This window comes from Perca flavescens, chromosome 24 (genome assembly GCF_004354835.1).
Source record: "Perca flavescens isolate YP-PL-M2 chromosome 24, PFLA_1.0, whole genome shotgun sequence".
Lineage (NCBI taxonomy): Eukaryota > Metazoa > Chordata > Actinopteri > Perciformes > Percidae > Perca > Perca flavescens.
The window spans coordinates 18,711,966-18,736,080 of NC_041354.1; the positions used below are offsets into that span (position 1 = coordinate 18,711,966).

The 24,115-nt window shown below is 42.5% G+C and overlaps 1 protein-coding gene across 3 annotated transcripts in view; it reads left to right on the plus strand.

Moving 5' to 3' along the window:
• LOC114551152 (double-stranded RNA-specific editase 1-like) overlaps nucleotides 1-24,115 on the plus strand; it is a 27,138-nt gene that overhangs the window by 643 nt on the left and 2,380 nt on the right. For all 3 annotated transcript variants that reach the window (XM_028572276.1, XM_028572275.1, XM_028572277.1), the window contains exons 2-7: nucleotides 10,193-10,267; nucleotides 20,607-21,571; nucleotides 21,954-22,068; nucleotides 22,180-22,348; nucleotides 22,497-22,651; nucleotides 23,603-23,771. In XM_028572276.1, the coding sequence (XP_028428077.1) occupies nucleotides 10,264-10,267; nucleotides 20,607-21,571; nucleotides 21,954-22,068; nucleotides 22,180-22,348; nucleotides 22,497-22,651; nucleotides 23,603-23,771 (1,577 nt within the window). In that variant the 5' untranslated portion in view covers nucleotides 10,193-10,263. The remainder of the gene's footprint in view (nucleotides 1-10,192; nucleotides 10,268-20,606; nucleotides 21,572-21,953; nucleotides 22,069-22,179; nucleotides 22,349-22,496; nucleotides 22,652-23,602; nucleotides 23,772-24,115) is intronic.

Here is a 24,115-nt window from a genome sequence, read left to right on the forward strand (position 1 = left end):
TGAGCACGACTACCCAAAATATCTACTGCACATTGCAATATTTGATAAATTATAATATTTTTAGCAATATATTTATTACTGTAAAACACAATAATATGGCATGCTGTTAAATTGCGTTATTCACAGAGAACATCCCATTTCATCTTTGTTTTCATTCCCTAAAATACTTAGACATGTGATTACATTTTCTTTAAATGGTATCATGTTTGGTTCCAGTAAACACAAATTAGAAATATGTTGGATAAAGACTGTTAAATTAGAAAAAAATTAAAGAAACACAATGCTGCTGTGTGATCTGTGAGAAACTCAACAGTTCTACATTTTTAAAGCTATAATATTTATATGTGAGGGGATTAACAGAAAGTTAAGTTAGAGAAGTAGATTTAGAGATTAAAAAAAGTAGCTTTACTGTCTGTGAACTTCACGAGACAGTCTTTAAATAAATAATATCAATATGTAATATTGTATTAATCTCAATCTAAAAAGTAATACTTTTGTTTTACTCAAGAGTGGTAGGTGTTTGGGCCTGTTGAGTTGAGTTTACTTTAAGGTTTTTGAAGTAGAATAAACATTGTAATATTACTTCACGTAAACCCAACTAAATCAAGTTAACTTCCCATTATTACATAGTAAAATAAACTTCATTTAAAGGTGACTCACCTAATAAAATTAGAAGCTTTTTGAATTGACACTTCTCCAAAACCCTTTTTTAGACCTGTTTATGTGCATTTTTTCAAAAGCTTTTTTGAAAATGTTCTTTGTCATACACTGTAAAACATTTCACTTTAAATTGAGAGTAATATTCTGGCAGCAGCGTTGCCAGTAAACTACTGTTTATTAACCGCATGCCTACTGGTTTCAAAGTTTAAGTTATTTTACTGTAAATAGACAGTTTCTTACTGTATTGTTTGAATTTACAGTAATATTCTGGTTGCATTGTAATTCCCGCCTTTTCCTTTATTTTCCCAAGATGCATTGGTATTAACAGTAAATTCCTGTAATCTGTAGCATTCACAGATAGTGCTGTGATATTATTATTTTCTCCCAGAATGCATTGCCATTTACAGTGTGATCCTGTAGAACATTAAAACAGATTTTAGCTGTAAACTACCATTAAAAGATTCCCGTAGTGTTAGTTAAAAATTAAAAACAGACACATTGTCTTTTTATTGCACATATTCTTCTTCCTCCAGAGTTTTTAAGCTTTTCTAACTTGTAGTCTTCAAACCCAACCGATGCTTTTTGGATGTTTTTTGACAATACAATTAAAATGAGTACAGGCTACATGTTGCAACCTATAATTTAAGTTTGATTAGCTTTATTTTCTTAATGAAATGTGGGACTGAAGTACATGACAATGAGCTTTACAGCATTCACACAACTATTCATCTTAATGCAGTAACCACAACACAGCGTTCATATGCAGTTATGCTTTCAAACACTTGGCTCCATCTATCGGGTTGGGGTTAGTTATAGGGTATTTTGGGCTGTTTTAGCAGCTCTAGCTGTTTGTTAAAGTGGAGATACAGGTCAGTTATGCCAATCAGGAATGTTTTAAAGGTTGTGGGAGTGAAGCAGGCTCGGGGTTTACATCATATCAGTTTGTTTAATTTCTTTCTTTCTGCTGCAGTTTCTCACCTGAGCTGCTAGACTTTCCCTTCTGACATTTTACATTTTTGTCGCCTTTTTTAAAATTTTTGTCGCCTATTTTTTGACATCTGTGTCGCATTTCCATTGAGTTTTTTGTTCCCTTTTTCAATGCTGTTTTCATCATTTTCGCAGTCGTCCCTTTTTGATGTTTCATTCAGGTTATCCTCTCTTTGGCATGCTTCTGTCATGAATAACAATGCGTGGTGCTTTTCTCACATTAGTTCTTGTTAGCTGAGCAAAACAGTCTCTCCCTCAGTTTCTGTAGGTTCCCATCTTGGTCACATGCTCTACCGTGCTAGAGGCTTGTTCTCCATTGGTCACGATTCCGTGACAGTGTTGTCCATCTCTCAGGTTTTATGTCAAAGTCTGAGAACTCTCTTTAACACGTCCTTGAAGCACAGTTTAGGTCTGCCCGTATGCCGAGTTCCCTCCTCCACTACTCCATGTAGTACTGAGTGGGGAATGTGAGATCGTGGCATTCTGTTGACCTGGCCGGCATATCTCACACGATTGAGTTTCAGCCTTGAAGACCGGGTTCAGAATTTGTGACCGTGAACAGTTCTTCATTCGTCCTCTTGTCCTCCCAGGTCTCTCCAATATAAACTGCAAACCAATAAAAACTACATAAATACTGTAAACTGTTCATTTACACATGTGATTACATTTAATTTAAATGCGAAGATTTCATGTTAAAGATGTTAACAGCCTGTCATTTTATTAACGGTGACTTTGGACCATTTTCTTAAAGAAAATAAGCAGACATTTGTGTCGATATATTCTACTTTTCTTTGCAGACCTTTGTGTCGATATATTCGTCTTTCTGCTGCCTCAGTTTCTGAGACGCTGATGTGAGAGTTTCCCAGAATCCGACGACTCGAGTCAGCGCTATTTCTTCAGCTTTCCTGTCTCCCTCCCTCTCTCTTTTTCCTCTTCCTCTGTGTGTTTTCAGGATCTGAGCAGCTTTAATATTTCTTACGAAGCATCGAGAACGAGAGCAAACACGCTGCTGTTTGATTATATCACTGATTTATTGCCCGAGTGCCAAGATTTCTGTTTTAAAAATGAAGTTTTTTGTCACTTTCTTCAACGTTTTTGATGCTGTTATTGAGGTTTTTATTTGAATTTTTTAGTCAATGTATGGAACATGTTAACAAAAAAAAACAAGATCCTCAGCAACAAATAAGCAACTCAATAAGATGTAATTGATGTGTAGCGATGCTAAAGGCCTCAGAGATGTGACCCGCTCTGAGTCTACATGGCCCTCGGGGGCCTCCCTACTGTCACTTTGTGGATGAATCTTGCCGCCGGTGAGCGTGGCAGACACAGTGGGCGTTTCCCAATCTGTGTTCTTCTGTTGACTTGTGTTCCTGTGAAACGTCATCTCGTGTTGCCAAAGTACTGTCCCAATACACAAGTTCCCATTTCGCCAAGAACAGTTAAAATTCTGGATGTATTCTTGACACGCCCATTTACCGAGGATACATCGGTTGGTAACTTGTATGAACTTCGCAGCACCTGTATCCCAACATTCATTTCGGCATTCAATGATTGTTGGATTTCCAGTACATAGACAGCCCAAAAACGGGACAATTTTAACAATTTTCGCCATCTTATTCATCACTAAATTTACTTCTGAGAACATTTTAGGCGAGAAATGAAAGGTTTAGATTTTGAATATAGGCTTGCGAAAATCTTTGCCGAATTGATAATTTGCTCCAAAGTTTTCGGAGCTCCATAAATTGACGCGGCCGCCAGTTTGCGCCTGCCTGCGCTCGGACAGACACACTCGGAGACCCCGCTGTAGGACCCCGGAGGTCTTTTAGACCGGTCCCGTTAATAAGCGGTTTTTATTTCGCCGTTGATGGATCGTTTGTTTAAATATCACAACACATGTCCATCATAAGATTAACGGGAACCTGTGTTAACTGTCTTTTTGGAGTTACTTATTTACACACACACACACACACACACACACACACACACACACACACACACACACACACACACACACACACACACACACACACACACACACACACACACAGAGCGCAGCAGGCAGAGGAGAGATATACCATAGATAGACTGTATATTATTAGTCTATGAGATACACCGGTTTCTTTTCGGGAGACTTGTTTAAATTATGCCATATGCTATAGCCTACATTATATTTTGTATTTAGTTCATATTTTTGGTGTATTTGTTTTCTGATTCATTAGAAGTTGAGTTTCAGTCTGTATGATAAATGAACAGTTGTACATAATAACATGCTATGACATGTTATGTAGACTAAAGGGGAGACACCAACCTTTATTATTTGAATTTCTAATTTCCATCTCCCTGGGCATATACAGTGCACTACAATAATATAGAAATGATAATTCCACATAACACTAATAGGAACACATAGGACACACCAGTGCATATGCCTATTTATTTTTTTAATTTAAACTGACTTAAACTTATACACTAATAGGGATCGCGTTCCACTCTTTTGAATAAGTAAAGGGTGTTTAAGCTAAACCATAAACAATAAAATTAAAGCTCAATTAGTTTTATTTTTCAATATTATTGCAATAGTTGTAGCATTATGAAATTTTCTTGTCCAGAGATTGGTTTAATACAAAGTGGTTATATTGTTGTGGTTTTTATATCTAGCTGGTATTTTGGAGCCCTGCAGGTAGCCTTTGTGTGCTGGGGGGTGTTGAGCAATAACAGGAAGAAGGCATCGTCTCAAACTGTTAACAGAGTTTTCTGTGATTGTGAACTTGTGAGTTTATTCTTCCAAGAACAACCAGCAAGAACCTTCTCCCCAAGAACACAAGTCCGTACTGTGCATTCTTGGTATTGAGAAACGCCGTGTGTGTGTTTGTGTGTCAGCTGTTTCATCCAGACGTCCAGTTTCCAATACATCTGGAGTCAGCCAATCACTCGGCGGTGTAACTGGACAGCGCTCTGGGGACTCGTTCAGCTGCTCAGATAAAATCTCTGACATGGAGGAAAACATCACAAGCATTCCTCTGCGTCTCGGCAAAAAACGTCAATAAAGGCAACCGAAACGATGAAAATGTCTTTTTTTCAGAACGCAGAGTTGGAGAAATCCTTCCAGACTGTGAAGAGGAAGAAGAAGACACAAACCACGTTGGTTCACCCTTTTTTCTCTTTATTAACTTCATTATATTTAAAATAACTGTAGGGTTATATTTAAAGGGAAACTACTTTCTCTGAAACTGGTCCGTAGAGAAACAAATTGTAATGTAAAAATCTAAATAAGTTTTTTTTTTTTTTTTTTTTTTTTTTTTTTTTTTGTTAAGGGCATAATAAGATCTAAATTTAGGGTTTAATATATGCAAAAAAAAGTTCACCAATACGATTTAAAAAAAAAAAAAAAAAAAAAAAAAAAAAAAAAAAGAAGATTCAGTTTCACTTTGGCGGACAATACAGCAGAGGGCAGAGCAGCTCTTTCCTCCGTTCCAGCTCTCCTTCTCTTCTCTCCGTGATGCTTTGGCTCTTTTTCTCTCCGTCTAAAGGCACTTTGGCAACTCCTTGGAGCGCTTGACTGGCTGATTCACCCAGATTCACACACATTTACACCAGGCTTGTGCAAACTTCAGAATTTCAGAATTCAATTCTCCTCCATTCAAATCATGAATTGAAATTTGAAGTGAGTTGACTCTGCCCCACAGGAAGTTGAATTTGAATTTGAATGACAGGAAGTGGAATTAAATTCATGGCAATTCAAAGAAATTCCACACAGTCACACAACCGAATGTGTTGAATCTCACATCCAGTCAGTGTTAGGAAGGTTAATTTGGAAATGTAATTGCTTACTTAATAAGTTACCCATATTAAATGTGGTTTGGGTTGGTATTGGGGGTTACTCCTTACGAAGTAATGCCATAATATAATCAAATTTGGCTGTAACTGAGTAATGTAACACATTGATGTTACTGTTACTGTTGTGTTGAGAGTTGGTGTGTTTAAGCCCTAATGTATTGTATATTAATGTAATGAGTAAAGTAATGAGTTACTATCCATAGAGAATAACAAATAAGGTAATGCATTATGGGTTTAGGGTTAGGGTAAAAGTGAATAATGTGTATTACACGTTCTTGAGTAGTAACCCCAACACTTATGATATCAAATATCAGTAGTAATAATCATAATACCATCAAGAGATGGTTTCAAAATAAGACTGTCTGTTAACTTCCTTGTAGATGCCTTATGAAATGTGAAGTAGCCTTGATGGAGCCACAGACTGGAGCACTGCAGTGCTTGCATGTGGCTCTGTGGTTTCCAGGTGTTCGTGTTGGAATTGGTTCTTCAAAATGAACTAGTACAGATGACCTTTTAGGCCTGCTATTATTTTCCATGTCAGTGTTATTACAGGTGTCAAATCTATAAACGTTTGTAATCTGACATTGTAAGGGACTTCTGAAACTTAAAAAGTCCAGTGTTGACCATCAAATTGTGTTACAATAAATCAAACTTAATTATTTGTTCTGTGACTAGAGCTTTTAACATTCATTGCTGGGGGAAACATTTCCTGTTAATGTAATCTGTACAAGTAGTTCAAACTAATATCATTCATAGAATATGTAATGCAATCATATCTGACATATATTGTAAAGCTTCATTGTTAAACACTTCACTTAAATTATGTATATGAATTTCTTTGAATTTGTATTGAATTGCAATTGTGCTTCCTTTAATTCAAATTGTAATTCTTGTTTTTGACAATAATTCAAGAATTGAATTGGAATTTAGAGTCATTATCAATTCAGTTCTGATTTGTGCACAAGCCTGATTCCCACAGCTTCCCACAGATTGTAAAGTGATGGATGCAGAGTTTCCTTCATGACCACAGCTCTGTGCCGCTGCTTTACACGCTTTGTTTTAGGCTTTTTACACTTTTGTGATCGTTTTTTTATGCTGTTTTTATGTGGTTGCATGCCAAGTTTCTTACAACTCATAGGAGAAGGAGGAGACATCCCAGCATATTTATTCATCTGACAGCCAATGAGGCCACAGCGTCTTTCCTGCCTCCACTCATCCGTCCAAATTAGTTGTTTTTTTGAATGCTTTTTTGACAATTTTTTTTGGCGTTTGGTCTTGTGCTTTTTGACACTTTTTTTCAAGCCTTTTTTGGCATTTTGACGCTTTTATATATTGTTTTTTTAAGCGCTTGCATGCTGAGTTCCTCCCAGCTCAGAGGAGAAGGAGGAGGCATCCCAGCATATTTATTTATCTGGCAGCCAATGAGGCCACAGCTCTGTCTGTGCTCTCCGTTGTCTGTGGAAGTACACTCTGACTCTATGCTGCAGGGGACAAATTAGTTATGGCTCTGCTGTCGGACGCCACCGCCGTCTGCTGTGTGATCGGCCGCCGCTGCCGGGGGGGGCGGAGGAGGAGGAGGAAGAGACGCTGCGAGCGCAGAGGTATCCTCCGTTTAGTTTCCCGTCCGTTCGTGCAGCGCTGCACGGACACACCGCTGCGTGTTTTACTTTCTGTTGACATGACTCCTGAAGGATCTGACTTTTCGGTTTGAAGCCATCCATTGTTACTGCTTTGCTTTTTCCCTGGTTATCTTTTTCATTTCTGTTTATCATAGACACAGATTTCAAGTGGAAATGAATCATGTTTCTGTGAGAATGAAACATGTATTTTTAGTAGCCAATTCTTTTATTTGATGCTTTTTTGCACTCTGCTTTTTCTGACTTTAAGCTAAGTTATTCATGAAGAGAGAAAGGTAAATAGTGTTTATGTGTTAAAAATAAGAAGCAGCCGTTGTTGGTTGTAGATACTTGGCATTCAGGCGAGTCAGAAACTTCCTGAACTGAAGTGTGAGACGTCTGTCGGTCTGTCGCTATGGGCTGTAAAATTCGACCCCAGCCCTGAGCGTCTCTCTCTCTCTCTCTCTCTCTCTCTCTCTCTCTCTCTCTCTCTCTCTCTCTCTCTCTCTCTCTCTCTCTCTCTCTCTCTCTGTGTGTGGAGATAACGGAGGACCGGCCGGCAGTGGTTGGGTGAAGGGAGCGGTGATCGGCGTCTGTTGTGAGAATGAGGTGGAGGAGGGTCAGCGACTTTGTCAGACCGACCTTCTGAGAAATAACGTCAGCCTGTCACCTCAAATCTCTGGCTAGAGGAGCTCATTTTGTTTGTTGGATTGTTAGTTTGTTGGACTATCGGAGAAAATAACACTATAGCCCATAGACTTCTCAGTTAAGCAGGAATTTTGGAAAATCTAAGCTGTAAAACCTTTATTTCCCATTTAAATGGCCAGTGTAAGGAGATGTACTGCTCTACTGGTTCCTCAGCATGCAGTCAGCAGCAGTGTTCAGGCCCAGCAGGCCGGGGCCAGCTGTGACGGTGTTAAATGAAAAATGAGTGTGCCAGGGGTTTGGGGGATGTGTGAACTGGCAAAGTTTCACAAAATAGACAGCAGAGAGTCCTGAGGCTGTCAGCATTCACAGCAGCAATCCAACTCTATAAGCTCACATACAATAGCATAGAAACAGTTTGTGTAGGCTGAGATTAAAGGCAACCCGTTCTCACTCCCAAATTGTAAAATACTGCTGCTTGGTCAGTGGCTTTTAAAATCCCCCTTTGGCATCTGTGGGTTCATGTCCCGTTCTTGTCCCACATGTCACTGAAACATACATTTTATAACTGCCCCCCACCATCCTTTCCTAAACCTAACTGTCCTGTTCTCGCGCTGCAGAGCATCTCAATATGACGCTAAAGGAGACTTTCTGCATCAGTAACAAATGCTATAGACACGTGAGCAAGCACTGGGAGTGAGAATGTGTTGCTAAAGGATGTTTATTAATCATTGATTCCATCCATGAAGGATGTGCTGCACATTAATGCATATTTGATACACTCAAACATGAAAAAAAAAAAATTTCAGTCCACAAAGGAGCACTCAATTTACAAGGGTCTTCCCTTAGTGGTCTTTTTTGACACTTTTTCAGGGCTTTTAATGCTTTTTGGACCCTTTTTTGACACATTCGTTGGTTTGTTGGCTCAAATGTTGACCCTATCCAGTGATTTTAACTAAATGCATAAAGGACAAAAAGAAACTGCAGGTTTTTCCTCTCATCCTCTTTCCCTGGCCTGTCAATGTGTCACAGGGTCCAATTTCTGCACGTCTCAAAATGTCATTTCACGGTGAGAAAATGGACTTTGTGTGTGAGAAAAGCATTGTGCTGGTGGCATTTCTTTCTGTCTGCATCACATGTTTTTGGCCAGCGTTTCCCCCTCTTCTCTTCGCTGTGTGCTTCTCCTCCGGATCCATCCATCTGCATTAGGACACTCCCAGAGTTCTCTGACAGATGTTTGCATTGTTTCCTCTGCGGCTAGGATTGGAACTCGCCTCCAGCAACTGAAATAAAAGCTTCAGAATCTATTTATCACAGTCGGCTCAGTCGCCGCTGACGCCTGGAGTCCACGCTCTCTGCTCTTGGAGAAGTTGCTGTTTTGCGGTTGTTGTGCTTTTATTTTTCGTCATGTTGCATCTTTGTGATTGTTTTTCTTTGTTGACATCTTTTTTTTCCTTTCGCCACAAAGATTCTGTGTGATTGTTTTGCGTCTTTTTGGACAAAAGCGACAAAGATGTCAAAAGAAGCAATAAAAAAAAGAGATGAGCCCCCGATGCTTACATCGTCTGGCTCCGCCCCTGCCTGCTGATAAACTTTAAGAGTCTTGTCTACTCAGTATGTGAGTGTGTCGTTGTCGTCTGTGTGCTGTGATGCATGATGGGAGGCAGAAGTGTGTCGGAGCGTGGCAGTCGGCAGCGGTAAATAGATTTTTATTTATTTCTTTTTGTCCTGCTCGTCTGATAAACTAATTCTCTATGCGACGTGGATGGCAGGCCACGGATTCCTTTAACGCACATGCCACTCTCCATTCCTGCCGGCTGTTTATCCTCCACAATCTCATTTTCTTTTCAATGTGTGGATGGCGTTTTGGGTTACTGCTCAATGTTCCATATCCACATACACTGAGAGGACTCCTCTATATGTCTCAATGTCATTTCTTTAAGGAAACAAGGGCGAGCTTCTGGGGCTTGAGCCCCAAATGTTTTCTCCAACGCCCTGATAATCGTTGAGGTTTTTAGTTGGTTAGTTCACAAAGTTAGTTATTTTAAAACCATCAATGATTCGGGGGCTTTGGAGAAAACATTCAGGGCTGGAGACCTTTTTGAAGGGTTTCTTCACCATAAATTGTTGCCAGAGTTAGTTAAAAGATAACAAATTTTGGTCTGAATGGTTCTGTCTTAACATGTAAGTGGACTACACTGAGGATACCAGCCAATGAGACATTCTGAACATTGTTATTGGCTTTAGAGTAGTCTGGATCAATGGAAGTACATTGCCAGGATAACCCCGACATCCGGTGAAGCCTCTTGCAAGAATAACCTCCGAGCTATCAAGCTAACGTTTAGAAAAAAAGCATGTGAGGCAGAACGTGATGTAGCTCTGTTTGTTTGGCTCATACACTAAAGGTTTCTGTGACTGAACTTTAGAACTTTTTGTGTTTCCTCCAGGTCGAGTGGGAGATTGGCTACCTCCAAACCAGCGGAAGCTCCCCACCATAGACAGGGACGAAGTTAAAAACATGAGTGAGTCAATTAGTCCATATTTCAACAAGACATTCTGATCCAAAAACTTTTTCAGTTTTACTATACCTTAGGCCGGTTACACACTGCACGCGTCACGCGAGTGTGGCGTGTCCGTTTATATTTGGGCTCCCATGGTAACAGGTTAGAGTTTACACACTGCTGGCACGTCTGAGGCGCGGCTCGAGACGCGCCTGAGACGCGTGCCTGCTAGAAATGGAACCGACGCCTATTTTTCACGCGAGACGCGAGTGTGTTGGAAGCGTTTCCAGGCAAAATAGAATGGGAAAATATGTTTATATGTCATTTAGACACGAATGTATATTAATAAATGACGGCTTGATGTTTGAAAGTCTAGGTTTTGACATCAATGTAGATATAAATGTAATACAAAATTTCAGGGAAATTTCTTACCAGATGCCCGAACCACCTCAACTGGCTCCTTTCGACGCGAAGGAGCAGCGGCTCTACTCCGAGCTCCTCACGGATGACCGAGCTTCACACCCTATCTCTAAGGGAGACGCCAGCCACCCTCCTGAGGAAACCCATTTCGGTCGCTTGCACCCTGGATCTCGTTCTTTCGGTCATGACCCAGCCTTCATGACCATAGGTGAGGGTAGGAACAAAAACTGACCGGTAGATTGAGAGCTTTGCCTTCTGGCTCAGCTCTCTTTTCGTCACAACGGTGCGATAAATTGAATGTAATACCGCACCCGCTGCGCCGATTCTCTGACCAATCTACCGCTCCATTGTCCCCTCACTCGTGAACAAGACACCAAGGTACTTAAACTCCTTCACTTGGGGTAAGGACTCATTCCCTACCTGAAGAAGGCACTCCATTTGTTTCCTGCTGAGAGCCATGGCCTCACATTTAGAGGTGCTGATCCTCATCCCAACCGCTTCACACTCTGCTGCGAACCGATCCAGTGAGTGCTGAAGGTCACAGGCCGATGATGCCATCAGGACCACATCATCTGCAAAAAGCAGCGATGATATCCCCAGCCCACCCCTCTGCAACCCCTCTCCACCCCGACTATGCCTCGATATCCTGTCCATAAATATTACAAACAGGATTGGTGACAAAGCGCAGCCCTGGCAGAGGCCAACCCTCACCTGAAACGAGTCCGACTTACTGCCGAGAACCCGGACACAGCTCTCGCTTTGGTTGTACAGAGATTGGATGGCCCTGGGAAGGGACCCCCTCACCCCATACTCCCGCAGCACCTCCCACAGTATCTCCCGGGGGACCCAGTCATACGCCTTCTCCAGATCCACAAAACACATGTAGTGTTGGGCATACTCCCAGGCTCCCTCCAGGATCCTTGCAAGAGTGAAGAGCTGGTCCGTTGTTCCACGACCAGGACGGAATCCGCATTGTTCCTCCTCAACCCGAGGTTCGACTATCGGCCGAACCCTCCTTTCCAGCACCTTGGAGTAGACTTTACCGGGGAGGCTGAGAAGTGGGACACCCCTGTAATTGGCACACCACCCCAGTCTGCCACTCCTTTGGCACCGTCTCAGACTTCCACGCAATGTTGAAGAGGCGTGTCAACCAAGACAGTCCCTCCACACCCAGAGCCTTAAGCATTTCTGGACGGATCTCATCAATCCCCGGGGCTTTGCCACTGTGGAGTTGTTTAACTACCTCAGCAACTTCCACCAGGGAAATTGACGACAGTCCCCCATCATCCTCCAGCTCTGCCTCTACCATAGAGGGCGTATTAGTCGGATTTAGGAGTTCCTCAAAGTGCTCCTTCCACCGCCCTATTACCTCCTCAGTTGAGGTCAACAGCGTCCCATCCTTACTGTACACAGCTTGGATGGTTCCCCGCTTCCCCCTCCTGAGGTGGCGAACGGTTTTCCAGAAGCTCCTTGGTGCCGACCGAAAGTCCTTCTCCATGCCTTCTCCGAACTTCTCCCACGCCCGCTGCTTTGCCTCTTTCACGGCAGAGGCTGCAGCCCTTCGGGCCCCTCGGTACCTTGCAACTGCCTCCGGAGTCCTCTGGGATAACATATCCCGAAAAGACTCCTTCTTCAGTCGGACAGCTTCCCTGACCACCGGTGTCCACCACAGTGTTCGTGGGTTACCGCCCCTTGAGGCACCTAAGACCCTAAGACCACAGCTCCTAGCCGCGGCTTCAGCAATGGAAACTTTGAACATTGTCCACTCAGGTTCAATGCCCCCAGCCTCCACAGGGATGCACGAAAAGCTCCGCCGGAGGTGTGAGTTGAAAGTCTGTCGGACAGGGGCCTCCTCCAGACGTTCCCAATTTACCCGCACTACCTGTTTGGGCTTACCAGGTTTGTCCAGAGTCTTCCCCCACCCCCACACAGCTCCGCCCCTCTCTTCACCCGAGTGTCCAAAACACAGGGCCTCAGATCAGATGAAATGATTATAAAATCGATCATTGACCTTCGGCCTAGGGTGCTCTGGTACCAAGTACACTTATGAGCATCCCTATGTTCGAACATGGTGTTCGTTATAGACAATCCATGACTAGCACAGAAGTTCAACAACAAACAACCACTCTGGTTTAGATCAGGGAGGCCGTTCCTCCCAATCACGCCTCTCGATGTGTCTCCATCATTGCCCACGTGTGTGTTGAACTCCCCCAGCAGAACTATGGAGTCCCCCACTGGAGCCCCATACAGGACTCCACTCAAGGTCTCCAAGAAGGCCGAATACTCCGAACTCTTGTTTGGTGCATATGCACAAACAACAGTCAGAGTTTTCCCCCCCACAACCCGCAGGCGTAGGGAGGCGACCCTCTTGTCCACCGGGGTAAACTCCAACATAGCGGCGATCAGCCGGGGGCTTGTGAGTATCCCCACACCCGCCCGGCGCCTCACACCCTGGGCAACTCCGGAGAAGAAAAGAGTCCAACCCCTATCCAGGAGTATGGTTCCAGAACTGAGACTGTGCGTAGAGGTAAGCCCCACCAGATCTAAACGGTAGCGCTCCACCTCCCGCACAAGCTCCGGCTCCTTCCCCCACAGAGAGGTGACATTCCACGTCCCCAGAGCCAGCGTCTGCTGCCCGGGTCTGGTCCGTCGAGGCCCCTGACCTTCACTGCCACCCGTGTGGCAGCGCACCCGACCCCAGCAGTTCCTCCCACACGTTTCTTCTTCGGGCTGTGCCCAACCGGGCTCCGTGGCAAACCCGGCCACCAGGCACTTTCTGACGAGCCCGCCATCTGGGCCTGGCTCCAGACGGGGGCCCCGGGCTTCCTCCGGGCAGGGTAACTTCACCTCTTCCTCGTTGGCTCATAGGGTTTTCTCGTGACGCGTGCAGTGTGTAACCGGCCTTAGAATTATACTGAGACGTGGGTTATGTCCAGGTTGGGTATGGCACTGATTACCAACCAGTGTACAAGTACCCAAGGGTTTACTTCTGCAGTTGCCAGGGGTGGGAAGATTGTAGTAGCTCAACTAATAATAAAAAAAAATAAAAAAAATGAAATTATGATTTGATTGGAAGAATATATCCACATATTAACATGAAGTCAGCTGTCAACAACTCAACACTAAATGTTGCAGTTATGTAAGAGTAAAAACTAGTTAGAACAGTTGAAATAGCTTAATAACTATCTAATAATATTTAGCCTAAAAGTACTGACTAAAAAGAGGAAATATATAGCTAAAAGTACTGTCTTAAACCGTTGAAATATTTAGGCTGAAGTACTGACTAAGCAGTTGAGCGTTAAATGGCTAAAAGTAAAGTTAATGGATAAAGGTTTAAAACATTTAGCTTCACTCAAAGTTGTAAAAGGGTGTTAGTAGTTGTAGTAGTCAGGGGCGGATTTAGTCATTTTGGGGCCCAAGGCAAACCCAGACATGGGGCCCTCTACATCTCTTGTTTCCCCCCTTTTGTCAATCCTTATTTTTCTAAGAAAGTCCTACTTGTAACTTCTCTTCAGCAGTCTTCACACAGCAATGATGTCTAGACATCTGGATTTGCATCTGTAAGAAAAAAAGAAGAAAAACACACAAACTTCTGTTTAACAGATGCATCCACTGTAAAATTGTATTTAAAATTGTCTCTGTACAATAATATGTATTGTCGTTTTATAGGGAAGAGCTGCCATTGGTTGTCCTTTACCTTGGTTGGCTCTCTGATAGTATCTCTTCTATGGATCTGCTTGCTGCTACATGTTTGTAGACTTCTGTCTTGTGTACACACACACAAGACAATAAGTGATCAATTATGGACACATCATTTTAATAAAAATAACTTACAGTTTAAAATATAGACAAGGAAAATGAAGAAATGGTCAGAAAAAAGGGAGAGCAGGAAAAAGTCAGTGAAAAAAAAAGTGTACCTTTTTTCTTTCACTGACTTTCTCCTGCTCTCCCTTTTTTTTCTGACCATTTCTTCATTTCCCTTGTCTCTGTTTTTGCATCTCTTTTTCTTCTCCCTTTGGTCTTTGCCTGTCTTTTTCTTCTTCTCCCTTTTGTATTTGGATTTGTCCGTCTTTCTCTTCATCTCACCTTTCTTCTATGTCTTTGTATTCTCTTCCTCTCTCTTGAATGTATTTATGTACGTTTAGTTTCTTTGGCTTTCTCTTATTAATTAACTCAGCTTTAATGGGTGAGTAACAAATGAAGGAAATCTTGGGCTGATCTCTGTGTGTGAGTGTCTGTGTTTGAGTGTGTGTGTGTGTGTGAGTGAGAGTGTGTGTGAGTGAGAGTGTCTGTGTGAGAGTGTGTGTGTGAGTGAGAGTGTCTGTGTGAGTGAGAGTGTGTGTGTGTCTGAGTGTGTGTGTGTCTGTGTGTGTGTGAGAGTGTCTGTGTGTGTGTGTGAGAGGGTCTGTGTGTGAGTGAGTGCCTGTGTGAGTGAGTGTGTTGTCGTCTTTTTCGTCATAGATGTCGTCATCATTATTATCACTGCTACTGAAAGTGAACGTGGGAGTTTTGTTACCTGTAGTTGAAGGATCCTCCTCATCCTGTAAAGGTGCCTTGGATGTATCCTCCTCATCCTGTAAAGGTGCCTTGGATGTATCCTTCTCATCCTGTAAAGGTGCCTTGGATGTATCCTCCTCATCCTGTAAAGGTGCCTTGGATGTATCCTTCTCATCCTGTAAAGGTGCCTTGGATGTATCCTCCTCATCCTGTAAAGGTGCCTTGGATGTATCCTTCTCATCCTGTAAAGGTGCCTTGGATGTATCCTCCTCATCCTGTAAAGGTGCCTTGGATGTATCCTTCTCATCCTGTAAAGGTGCCTTGGATGTATCCTTCTCATCCTGTAAAGGTGCCTTGGATGTATCCTTCTCATCCTGTAAAGGTGCCTTGGATGTATCCTTCTCATCCTGTAAAGGTGCCTTGGATGTAATGTTAGCAGCAATATTGCTGGAGCAGCCTGAGCTGGCACTGTCGGCAGCAACAGGTAGCTCCTCGTCGCTAGCAGCAGTGCTGATGGTGGTTGTAGCTTTGTTGTCATTGTCAGCGGCGGGCATCACAAAAAAGTTTAACTTCGGCAATTCTTTTTAAAAAGGTTTTGCTTCCTCCTTTTTTCAGCACCGCTTGGGTAGTTTCACTTAATTTTTCCTCTACTCTGTACACTGTCTGTCACTCTGCACACGCACTCTGTCTGTCACTTTATTTTTCTCTGTTTTTTGGTGCATTACAGCCTTGTCACTTTCGCAGATGCGCAGTAAGTGAGATAATGGAATAGTCCAATGTAGTGAGGTGGGGGGGCCCCATCCACCTCCGTTCTGCGAAACTAATGATTTTATGCCATTTTTCGCAAATTAAGTTTTAGAAATATATAATTTGTGAAAAGTAAAAAACAAAAAACTTAAGCATAAGTTAATGGGGCTTTTTGGGGGCCCCTAGGTAGCTCGGGGCCCAAGGCAATTGCAGATCTTTGCCTAATGGTAAAATCTGCCCCTGGTAGTGGTGATGGTGGTAGTAGTAGTAGTAGTAGTAGTAGTAGTATTTCTGACCAAAACCATCCTACATATTGACAGTTCAGATTAATTAATTAACATTATCCACCTTTTTAAACAATGAATAGTGTTACATTTTGAACAGATATTGGGAATTAATGAAGGGCTACATGAGTTTATCTGACAGGGCTGTGGGGTGAGATGCATGCATATAGGTGTCATTTACATGGGGGATGGGGGAGAGTGGGTGGTTGCAACTCCCCCAATAATCAAAACTGGCCAGTGCAATCACCCAAAAACCTAGTATAATGTCCTTTACATAAATAAAGACATTTGCAATATAAATTGTTGCAGAAAAATGTTTGACGTTCAAAATTTCAATTTTGCTCGAAAGTAGAGATCTCACCCCTCCCAACGTTGAACCCAAAGTTACGCCCTTGCATTTAGGTAAAGGAAATCCCGAGTCCTGGTGCATTGTATCACTGTCCCCACCATCCCATTCCTTTTGGCCGGCTCAGGGGGCAGATCAGAGCATAATCCCAGGGTCAGGGGGTTTCTACTGTGAGATGTCGGTCCATTTTGATGACAAACTCTAAGCTTGTCCCCCCTGCCCTTAACAGAAAAGCTCCCTAAAGCCCCTTGAGAGCCATCTCTGGATTTGGAATGTAGGTCTGTTTCAGCCCTAAAACATCCTGCCTCAATAGGATTTTATGGAAAAGATGGATGTGGCATCTAAGGGATGTTAATATGCAGGGCAAAGCCTTACTTTCATCTGACACTATTCGTGTGCCTGTTTTTGCTTTTGAAAGCTGCTTCACAGGGATGGCAGTAGGTTGCGCGGTTTGATAAACTGGCTATTTATTTGTAAAACTGATACGATCCAGCTGAGACGAGACTCTATTTTAAGTTTGTCAGATAGGCTGAAAGAAGTCTGTGAGCTTGAAGACGTGAAGCAGTTAGCCACTTTAGCATTGTGAATCGGCCTGCTGATTCTTTGTCCCAACGCTAACTGATGAGACTTGGACACTATTTTCCTATGTTTTTGTGTCTTAGTGACTGATTGGAAAAACAGTCTTTACAATTAGTCCAGTATTTAGCGACAGCGCTGTGATCAGCAGCCGTGAACTGGGCTGCAATGTAATAATCCTTTAGGACAAATGTGCATCGTCAATTGTCCACAAAAAGTTCTGTTGTTGCCGCTGACAGACACAGATTATTATTCTAAGTGTCTGACAACATTATGGGATGGATCCCTACAGAGATAGACCTTTTAGTTAAAGAGTAAGATCCTTTTAGTTTAACATGAAACAGCCCCGAAATCCCCATCACCAAACAGCAAATCATCTTCATTCCCCACCAGAAACACTACCTGAAAAGATTCGATAAGGGAGACGAAAAGATTCCAAAGTGGATTTTGTTTTGATAAATAGAAATAGAAGCCCATCCCTAACCAACTCTAAGTTTACCTTTATGATTCCAATATGAAATGTGCATCTCTTCCTCCTTAACTAGAGCACAGTGCCCAAACAGAGTTTAGCTTTCAGTCACAGCCAGTTGACAAATGTAGGCAAAGTAAATAACAAGCATGCAAAAGGGGGACAGAACTCAAACATGAAAAACAAAAAAGAACGATAATGCCCTGAGCAACAAGAGGGGGGAAAGATTATAGGTCTGCTGGGGAAGAGGAAACATTGTTCTTGTTACTGAAAGAGCGAGCGCTGCAGCTCAGCAAGCAAAAAACACAAAGCAGAAACAGACATTGCTTTATTTGATTGAAAAGTGAATCCATCAGGCTAGAAAGTCAACCATCTAAGAGTCTAAATGTGTCCCATTGTAATTTCAGAACTAAAAGTGTTACCTGGCATCTGATATTTCATATTTCCTGTATGACTTGCTGTTTTAATTTTACCAAAAAGCCCTTGAACAACCTTAAGCAACTGCAACCAACTCTCTCCCTACACTGTCAGACATAATCCATGTTTTCCTAACTGGTTTGATTTTGGCTTACATAGAACAGGGACAGGATTACTGCTGTGTTAACACAAATAAAAGGGTAATTTTGTTTTTATTTTTCAACCAGGACCCTATTTTCCCATGTTTTTTGTCTTTGACAAGATGGCTAGAGTCGGCAGTCAGCGAAACAAGCTGCAATGTAACCTGTAGGACAAATGTTTACTGTCAGTTAGCTTCCACTTAAAGTGCTTTTTTTTGCAGCTGACAGACTCAAATTATTATTCTAAGTGTCTGACAACAGTATGGAAAGGATCCCTACAGAGATGGACCTTTTTAGTTAAAGAGGAAGATCCTTTTTTTAAACATATAAAACGTCAGCACAATTGCTATAGCTAAACCCACCAGACTCCATGTAAATAATCAGTACTTTTATCAGCATAAAACACACTTCATTCAAAGTGGACAGAAACAAAATAAAACTATCAAAAGCCATCTTGGTTCATCCTTCCACTGTTCCAACAATCACCACTCTGATTTGGTTGAAATAAACCCTTAATTCACCCATTTACATGTGGAGATATGCTGGCTCTATACACGCTAAAAGTCCTGATTATTTACATGGAGTCTGGTGGAGATATGCTGGCTCTATACACGCTAAAAGTCCTGATTATTTACATGGAGTCTGGTGGAGATATGCTGGCTCTATACACGCTAAAAGTCCTGATTATTTACATGGAGTCTGGTGGAGATATGCTGGCTCTATACACGCTAAAAGTCCTGATTATTTACATGGAGTCTGGTGAAAATATGCTGGCTCTCTACACGCTAAAAGTCCTGATTACTTACATGGAGTCTAGTGGAAATATGCTGGCTCTCTACACGCTAAAAGTCCTGATTATTTACATGGAGTCCAGTTCCGAAACCACTGGGGTGTCGACTCTGGGTTTCTTAACCCAAGCAGCGACTTCCATTGCTAAAGCTCCTTAAAGCAGGGGGCAACTCTACGCGCTATGAGCCTTCTTCTCACTGGATTTATTACCTCAGTAAACATTTTCCTAACAAGTTTATTCAGGGCCGGCCATGCAAATGGTGTGTCATTCATGTGACACTGTGTTGCAAAAGCCTATCAGCGCTGAGATTCTTCTTCAAAGCCCTGATCAATCTAAACCGGGCATGAATTTAGATTTTCTTTAAATTTCTTTTGATCCATTTATTCAAAATTAAATTACAGCTAAATCTGAACCTCAAGTAGTGCTGCAAGAAAGATGTCACATGAGTTCCCAGAGAAGCCCTAGCTGTGAGCTTTACCGAATGGTATTATTAATCCACATACAACGTGGTTGTTGTTTTTCTGGTATCTGTGACAACAGGAACAAAGCAGCAATAGTGGGGGTTTTGGCCATACAAAAATAAATGTTGTTATTGCCTCAGCTCTTTAACATGATGAACAGGAGATCAATATTTAAACAGGGACTTGTTGTTCCCCTCACCATATACTGCATTTCACAGGAGTTTGGTTGACTCTGGTGAAGTGTATCCACACTTTGGAACATTTAAGTTAAGGTGGGCTGCTATTGTCAGTCAGTCAGTATTGATTAGAGTGCTTTTACATGCCACCAGTTTTTTTCCCAGATGCCTGTAGTGTCAGAAAAAAGTCAAAGACACTCAAAGAGAGACTGTGAATGAAAGATTCTATAAGGAATTCATCTTCAAGTCAGATCCAAAATGGAACCGAATATTGAAACCCATCCCTACAGTTGTCACATGAATTACGTACTCGTACATACTGTGTAAAGTTGCCATGTGTAACCAATTAAATGCTAAAAGTGTATATTATTTCTCTGGTATTTTTCTTCAGGCTGAGTTGGGGTACAGAATTATTTTGGGAAAGGTTGACACCCTTGTTTGAACCCCCATTTTCCCCCACAACCCTTCTTAACTAAACATGCATTTTATAGGATTGTTTTCTGTCTTGAGCACCAAAAGGAGTAACCTATTACGCTTTTGCTGGAGGATGTTGTAAATGGAAATTTAAATTCAGTTCCATCAGCTTTGTTAACTGGTGATATGTGTTCCCAAAACACAGAAGATCGTCTGGAAAAGGACACTTAAGAAATACATTTTAAAAGAGCTGTTTGTATTTTGTTTTCTAATTTGCTAAATTTGAGCACTACAACAAATGGTTAAAGTTAAGATTTTACTTTGGTCAGGGGAGTATTAAATGTTGACAGTTATCATTGCTTAAATAATTTGATTTAAATGATTTTCCTAGTGCAGATTAGTCCTGAATTTGTATCATATTTGTTCGTCATAAATCAATGAATGTTTAGAATACACTTTACTGCCACTATATATTTTTTTTATGTCACTACAGAAGTATTGATTAAGGAACACACATCACTTGTTCAGTTGCAAAGAGAGAATCTCTAAAGGAAGCTCTACATTTTACATTTACAAGATCCTGCAACGAAGGCATTGTGCGTTACTCTTTCTGGGCACTGCAGGTTCACGGCGCACAGATGTTAAGGAAAACCAGAACTCGGACAACCTCTTCTCCAAAGAGGGGGTTGCAGCTGACGCTACTCAGCTCCCCAATGGGAGTGCTGGGGGTGGAAGGAAAAGGAAACGTCCCTTAGAGGAGGGCAATAACGGGCATACCCATTCCAAGTACAGGCCCAAGAAGCGTAAGAAAGTCACTGGGCCCATTCTGCTTAAGAATGCCCTAATGCAGCTAAATGAGCTCAAGCAAGGGCTGCAGTACAAACTGCTCTCTCAGACCGGGCCGGTCCATGCGCCCGTCTTCGCGATGACCGTAGAGGTCAACGGGCTGCTCTTCGAGGGTTCTGGTCCTACGAAGAAGAAGGCCAAGCTGAACGCAGCGGAGAAGGCCCTGCGCTCCTTCGTGCAGTTCCCCAACGCATCCGAAGCGCACATGGCCATGGGCCGGTCTCTGTCTGGTCACACAGACTTCACCTCGGACCAGGCGGACTTTCCGCACATGCTCTTCAACGCCTTTGAGACATCCAGTCCCGTAGATGACCCGTTTGACCTCGCATCCAACAGCTCTTTCGGAATCAAGTCCCCATTGCTACCCTCCCCTATCCCACCTTTACCCCAACACCCTATGGGTGCACCCTTACCCCCACACCCTATCGGGGCACCCTTAACCCCAGCCCCATCCGCCTTCATGTCCCCTACAAGCAGCAAGAACCCTGTCATGATCCTGAATGAGTTGCGGCCGGGCCTAAAGTATGACTTTGTGTCAGAGATCGGGGTGAGCCACGGCAAGAACTTTGTCATGTCCGTGACCGTAGATGCGCAGAACTTCCAGGGTTCTGGGCGGAACAAAAGGATGGCCAAGGTCCGGGCTGCACAGGCGGCTCTGTTTTCTCTGTTTAACATGCAGCTGGATCAGGCTCCGTCCAGACAGCCGATACCCAGAGAAGGACTGCAGCTTCACCTGCCACAGGTAAGCATTGACAAAGGTATTGAGACCATTGAGAGGCCCCAATATTTTGTTGCCTACTTTACCGGTTTTGTCTTGTCTCGTTAAAAGATACGATCAAATTAAAAGTCTTGAGTCCAAAGTTTTTGTATGCGTCGCTTGTTTTGACAAATTTTACATATGTTTTTGTTGCTTTTTTTCTAAGCTTTTGATGATTTGTTTTTTTAGACATTTTTCACCAAGTTTTTGTCCTTTTCTCGATGAATTTGAAAGAAGTCTGGCTCTGCCCCTGTGGTTTACTTTCTTTATTTTATGTCATTCTGTTTCATCTGTGATCATTTGTACCGTTTGTTCCCTCAGGTTATTACATTTATTGTGTAATCTTTTCTTTGGTTTGCCCCCCCAGGTCCTGGCAGACGCCGTCTCTCGCCTGGTCGTCGAAAAGTTCAGCAAACTCACAGAGGACTTCACGGCTCCACACGCTCAACGGAAAGTTCTGGCTGGTGTCGTCATGACAACGGGTGATTGTTTCGCATTTTTGACATTTTTTTGGCTTTATTCTAAATTAGTTTTTTTTTTATGTGTGCCATTTCGTGACACCAGATCTTTAGACTTTTATCTTTTCTTTACAGGCGCGGATGTGAAAGAGGCTCAGGTGATCTGCGTTACCACGGGAACAAAGTGCATCAACGGGGAATACATGAGCGACCGAGGTTTGGCCCTCAACGACTGCCACGCTGAGGTTTTGGCTCGCCGCTCGCTCGTCCGGTTCCTGTACTCGCAGCTGGAGCATTTCCTCAGGTGCGTCGGTTTCCTTTTAACTCTGTGATTCTTTCTGCAGAATTATCAATCTATAGTTTAAAGGCTACCAGTCAATCACAAACCTTCTGTAGCATTCGCCAAAGCTCTGAAAAAACCAACAACTTGATTTTCACACTTGTGTCTCCAGTGACCAGGAAGAGGAGCAGCAGAAGTCCATCTTCAGCCAGTGTGAACACAGACGAGGTTTTAGACTGAGGGAAAACGTTCAGTTCCACCTTTACATCAGCACATCGCCCTGCGGAGACGCCCGCATCTTCTCTCCACATGAAGCCGCCATGGAGGGTGAGTGGGTGGAGAATACAGCCGCCTTTCTGTTCCACAGTGTAAATAAACCAGACTCCCTGCTTCCTGTTCAGGAGAATGTCGCTTAAGTGTCAAAAATGTAAAAAATAAAGTGACAAAAACTTTTTTTTAAAGTTCCCCTGGACCAATTGCTGGAAGCTGGACTCTTGTGGTGTTTTGTCCTAAACACATTTTTGTTATATTTATTGTGCAACCAAGTCTGGTGTTTAAAAAATGTCCCTCTGTCCTCTTAGTTTTGGGGTTGACAGTGGTTTAATTTTTTGCTTTCACTAAGTAGTCTTGCGGGTATTAGTTTCTCCTGTAAGCCACAGTAATGCTTCTCTTCTCTTGTAAAATGATTAGTTATTTTTCAATACCCTGACAAGCTTCACCGTTGATGGAGAATATGTGGTCATGGGTTTAGTCTGTCTAAGAAAGGACCGAGAGCAGCCTCTAGTGGTCAGAAGGGAGAATAACACTTTTACAGCCTGTTGAGTACAGAGTCTGTTGAGATTCCCCATGAACCTGCCTACACAGCAGAGAAATAAAAATTAAAATGTAACTTGATTTCGGCACAGCTGGCTCTACTGATCAGGGGATTGTCTTTTATTCATACATATGGCAGAGGGTTAGGGTTAAAAAACAACAACACATAAATGCAAAACTCACTCCCACAATCCATCCGTGACACTGACTTTCTCCACATATTTGAATCCTATCTAAAAACCTACCTCTTCAAACTGGCATACTCCGTATCATTTGATGGGATTTGTCTGTTGTTGTTCATTGCTTTGTAATTCTGTGTAGTCTTTGTTGTGCATCAGTTTTATCTTTTACTATTTGTTCATGTAACGTGTATCAAGAAAGTCGCCCGTGAATGAAATGTATTATTATGGATATTATTATTATTATTATTATTATTAATAAAACATTGAGTGATTGCTGTGTCAGATCAGGGCGATAGACACCCAAACAGAAAGGCCCGCGGGCAGCTGCGCACTAAGATCGAGTCTGGTGAAGGAACCATCCCAGTCCGCTCCAGTAACACCATTCAGACGTGGGACGGGGTTCTCCAGGGCGAGAGGCTGCTCACCATGTCCTGCAGTGACAAGATAGCCAGGTTTGTTATTGTTTTACTTCCTGTTCACACCAAGCGACACAACATGAGCACTTCCTGCCAGGGCGGAGCCAGACATTGTAAACATTGGGGGTAGCCAAATAGCCAAAAAGCATTAAAAACTTTGAAAAAAGTGACAACCGTCTGGCTCTGGTTATGGTTTCAAAAGGTGTGTTTTATTCACTTGTATGCATTTGTTGGACAAATGTATAGCTTCAGAAATGGAGATATAGGAGGAAAATGTCTCCATTTGTAAGAATACGTCTCTACAAACACAGAGACTTAAATATTAAGAAACTACAAAGCCAGGAAATCAGATGTGATAAAGAGATGTATGTATGTTGATA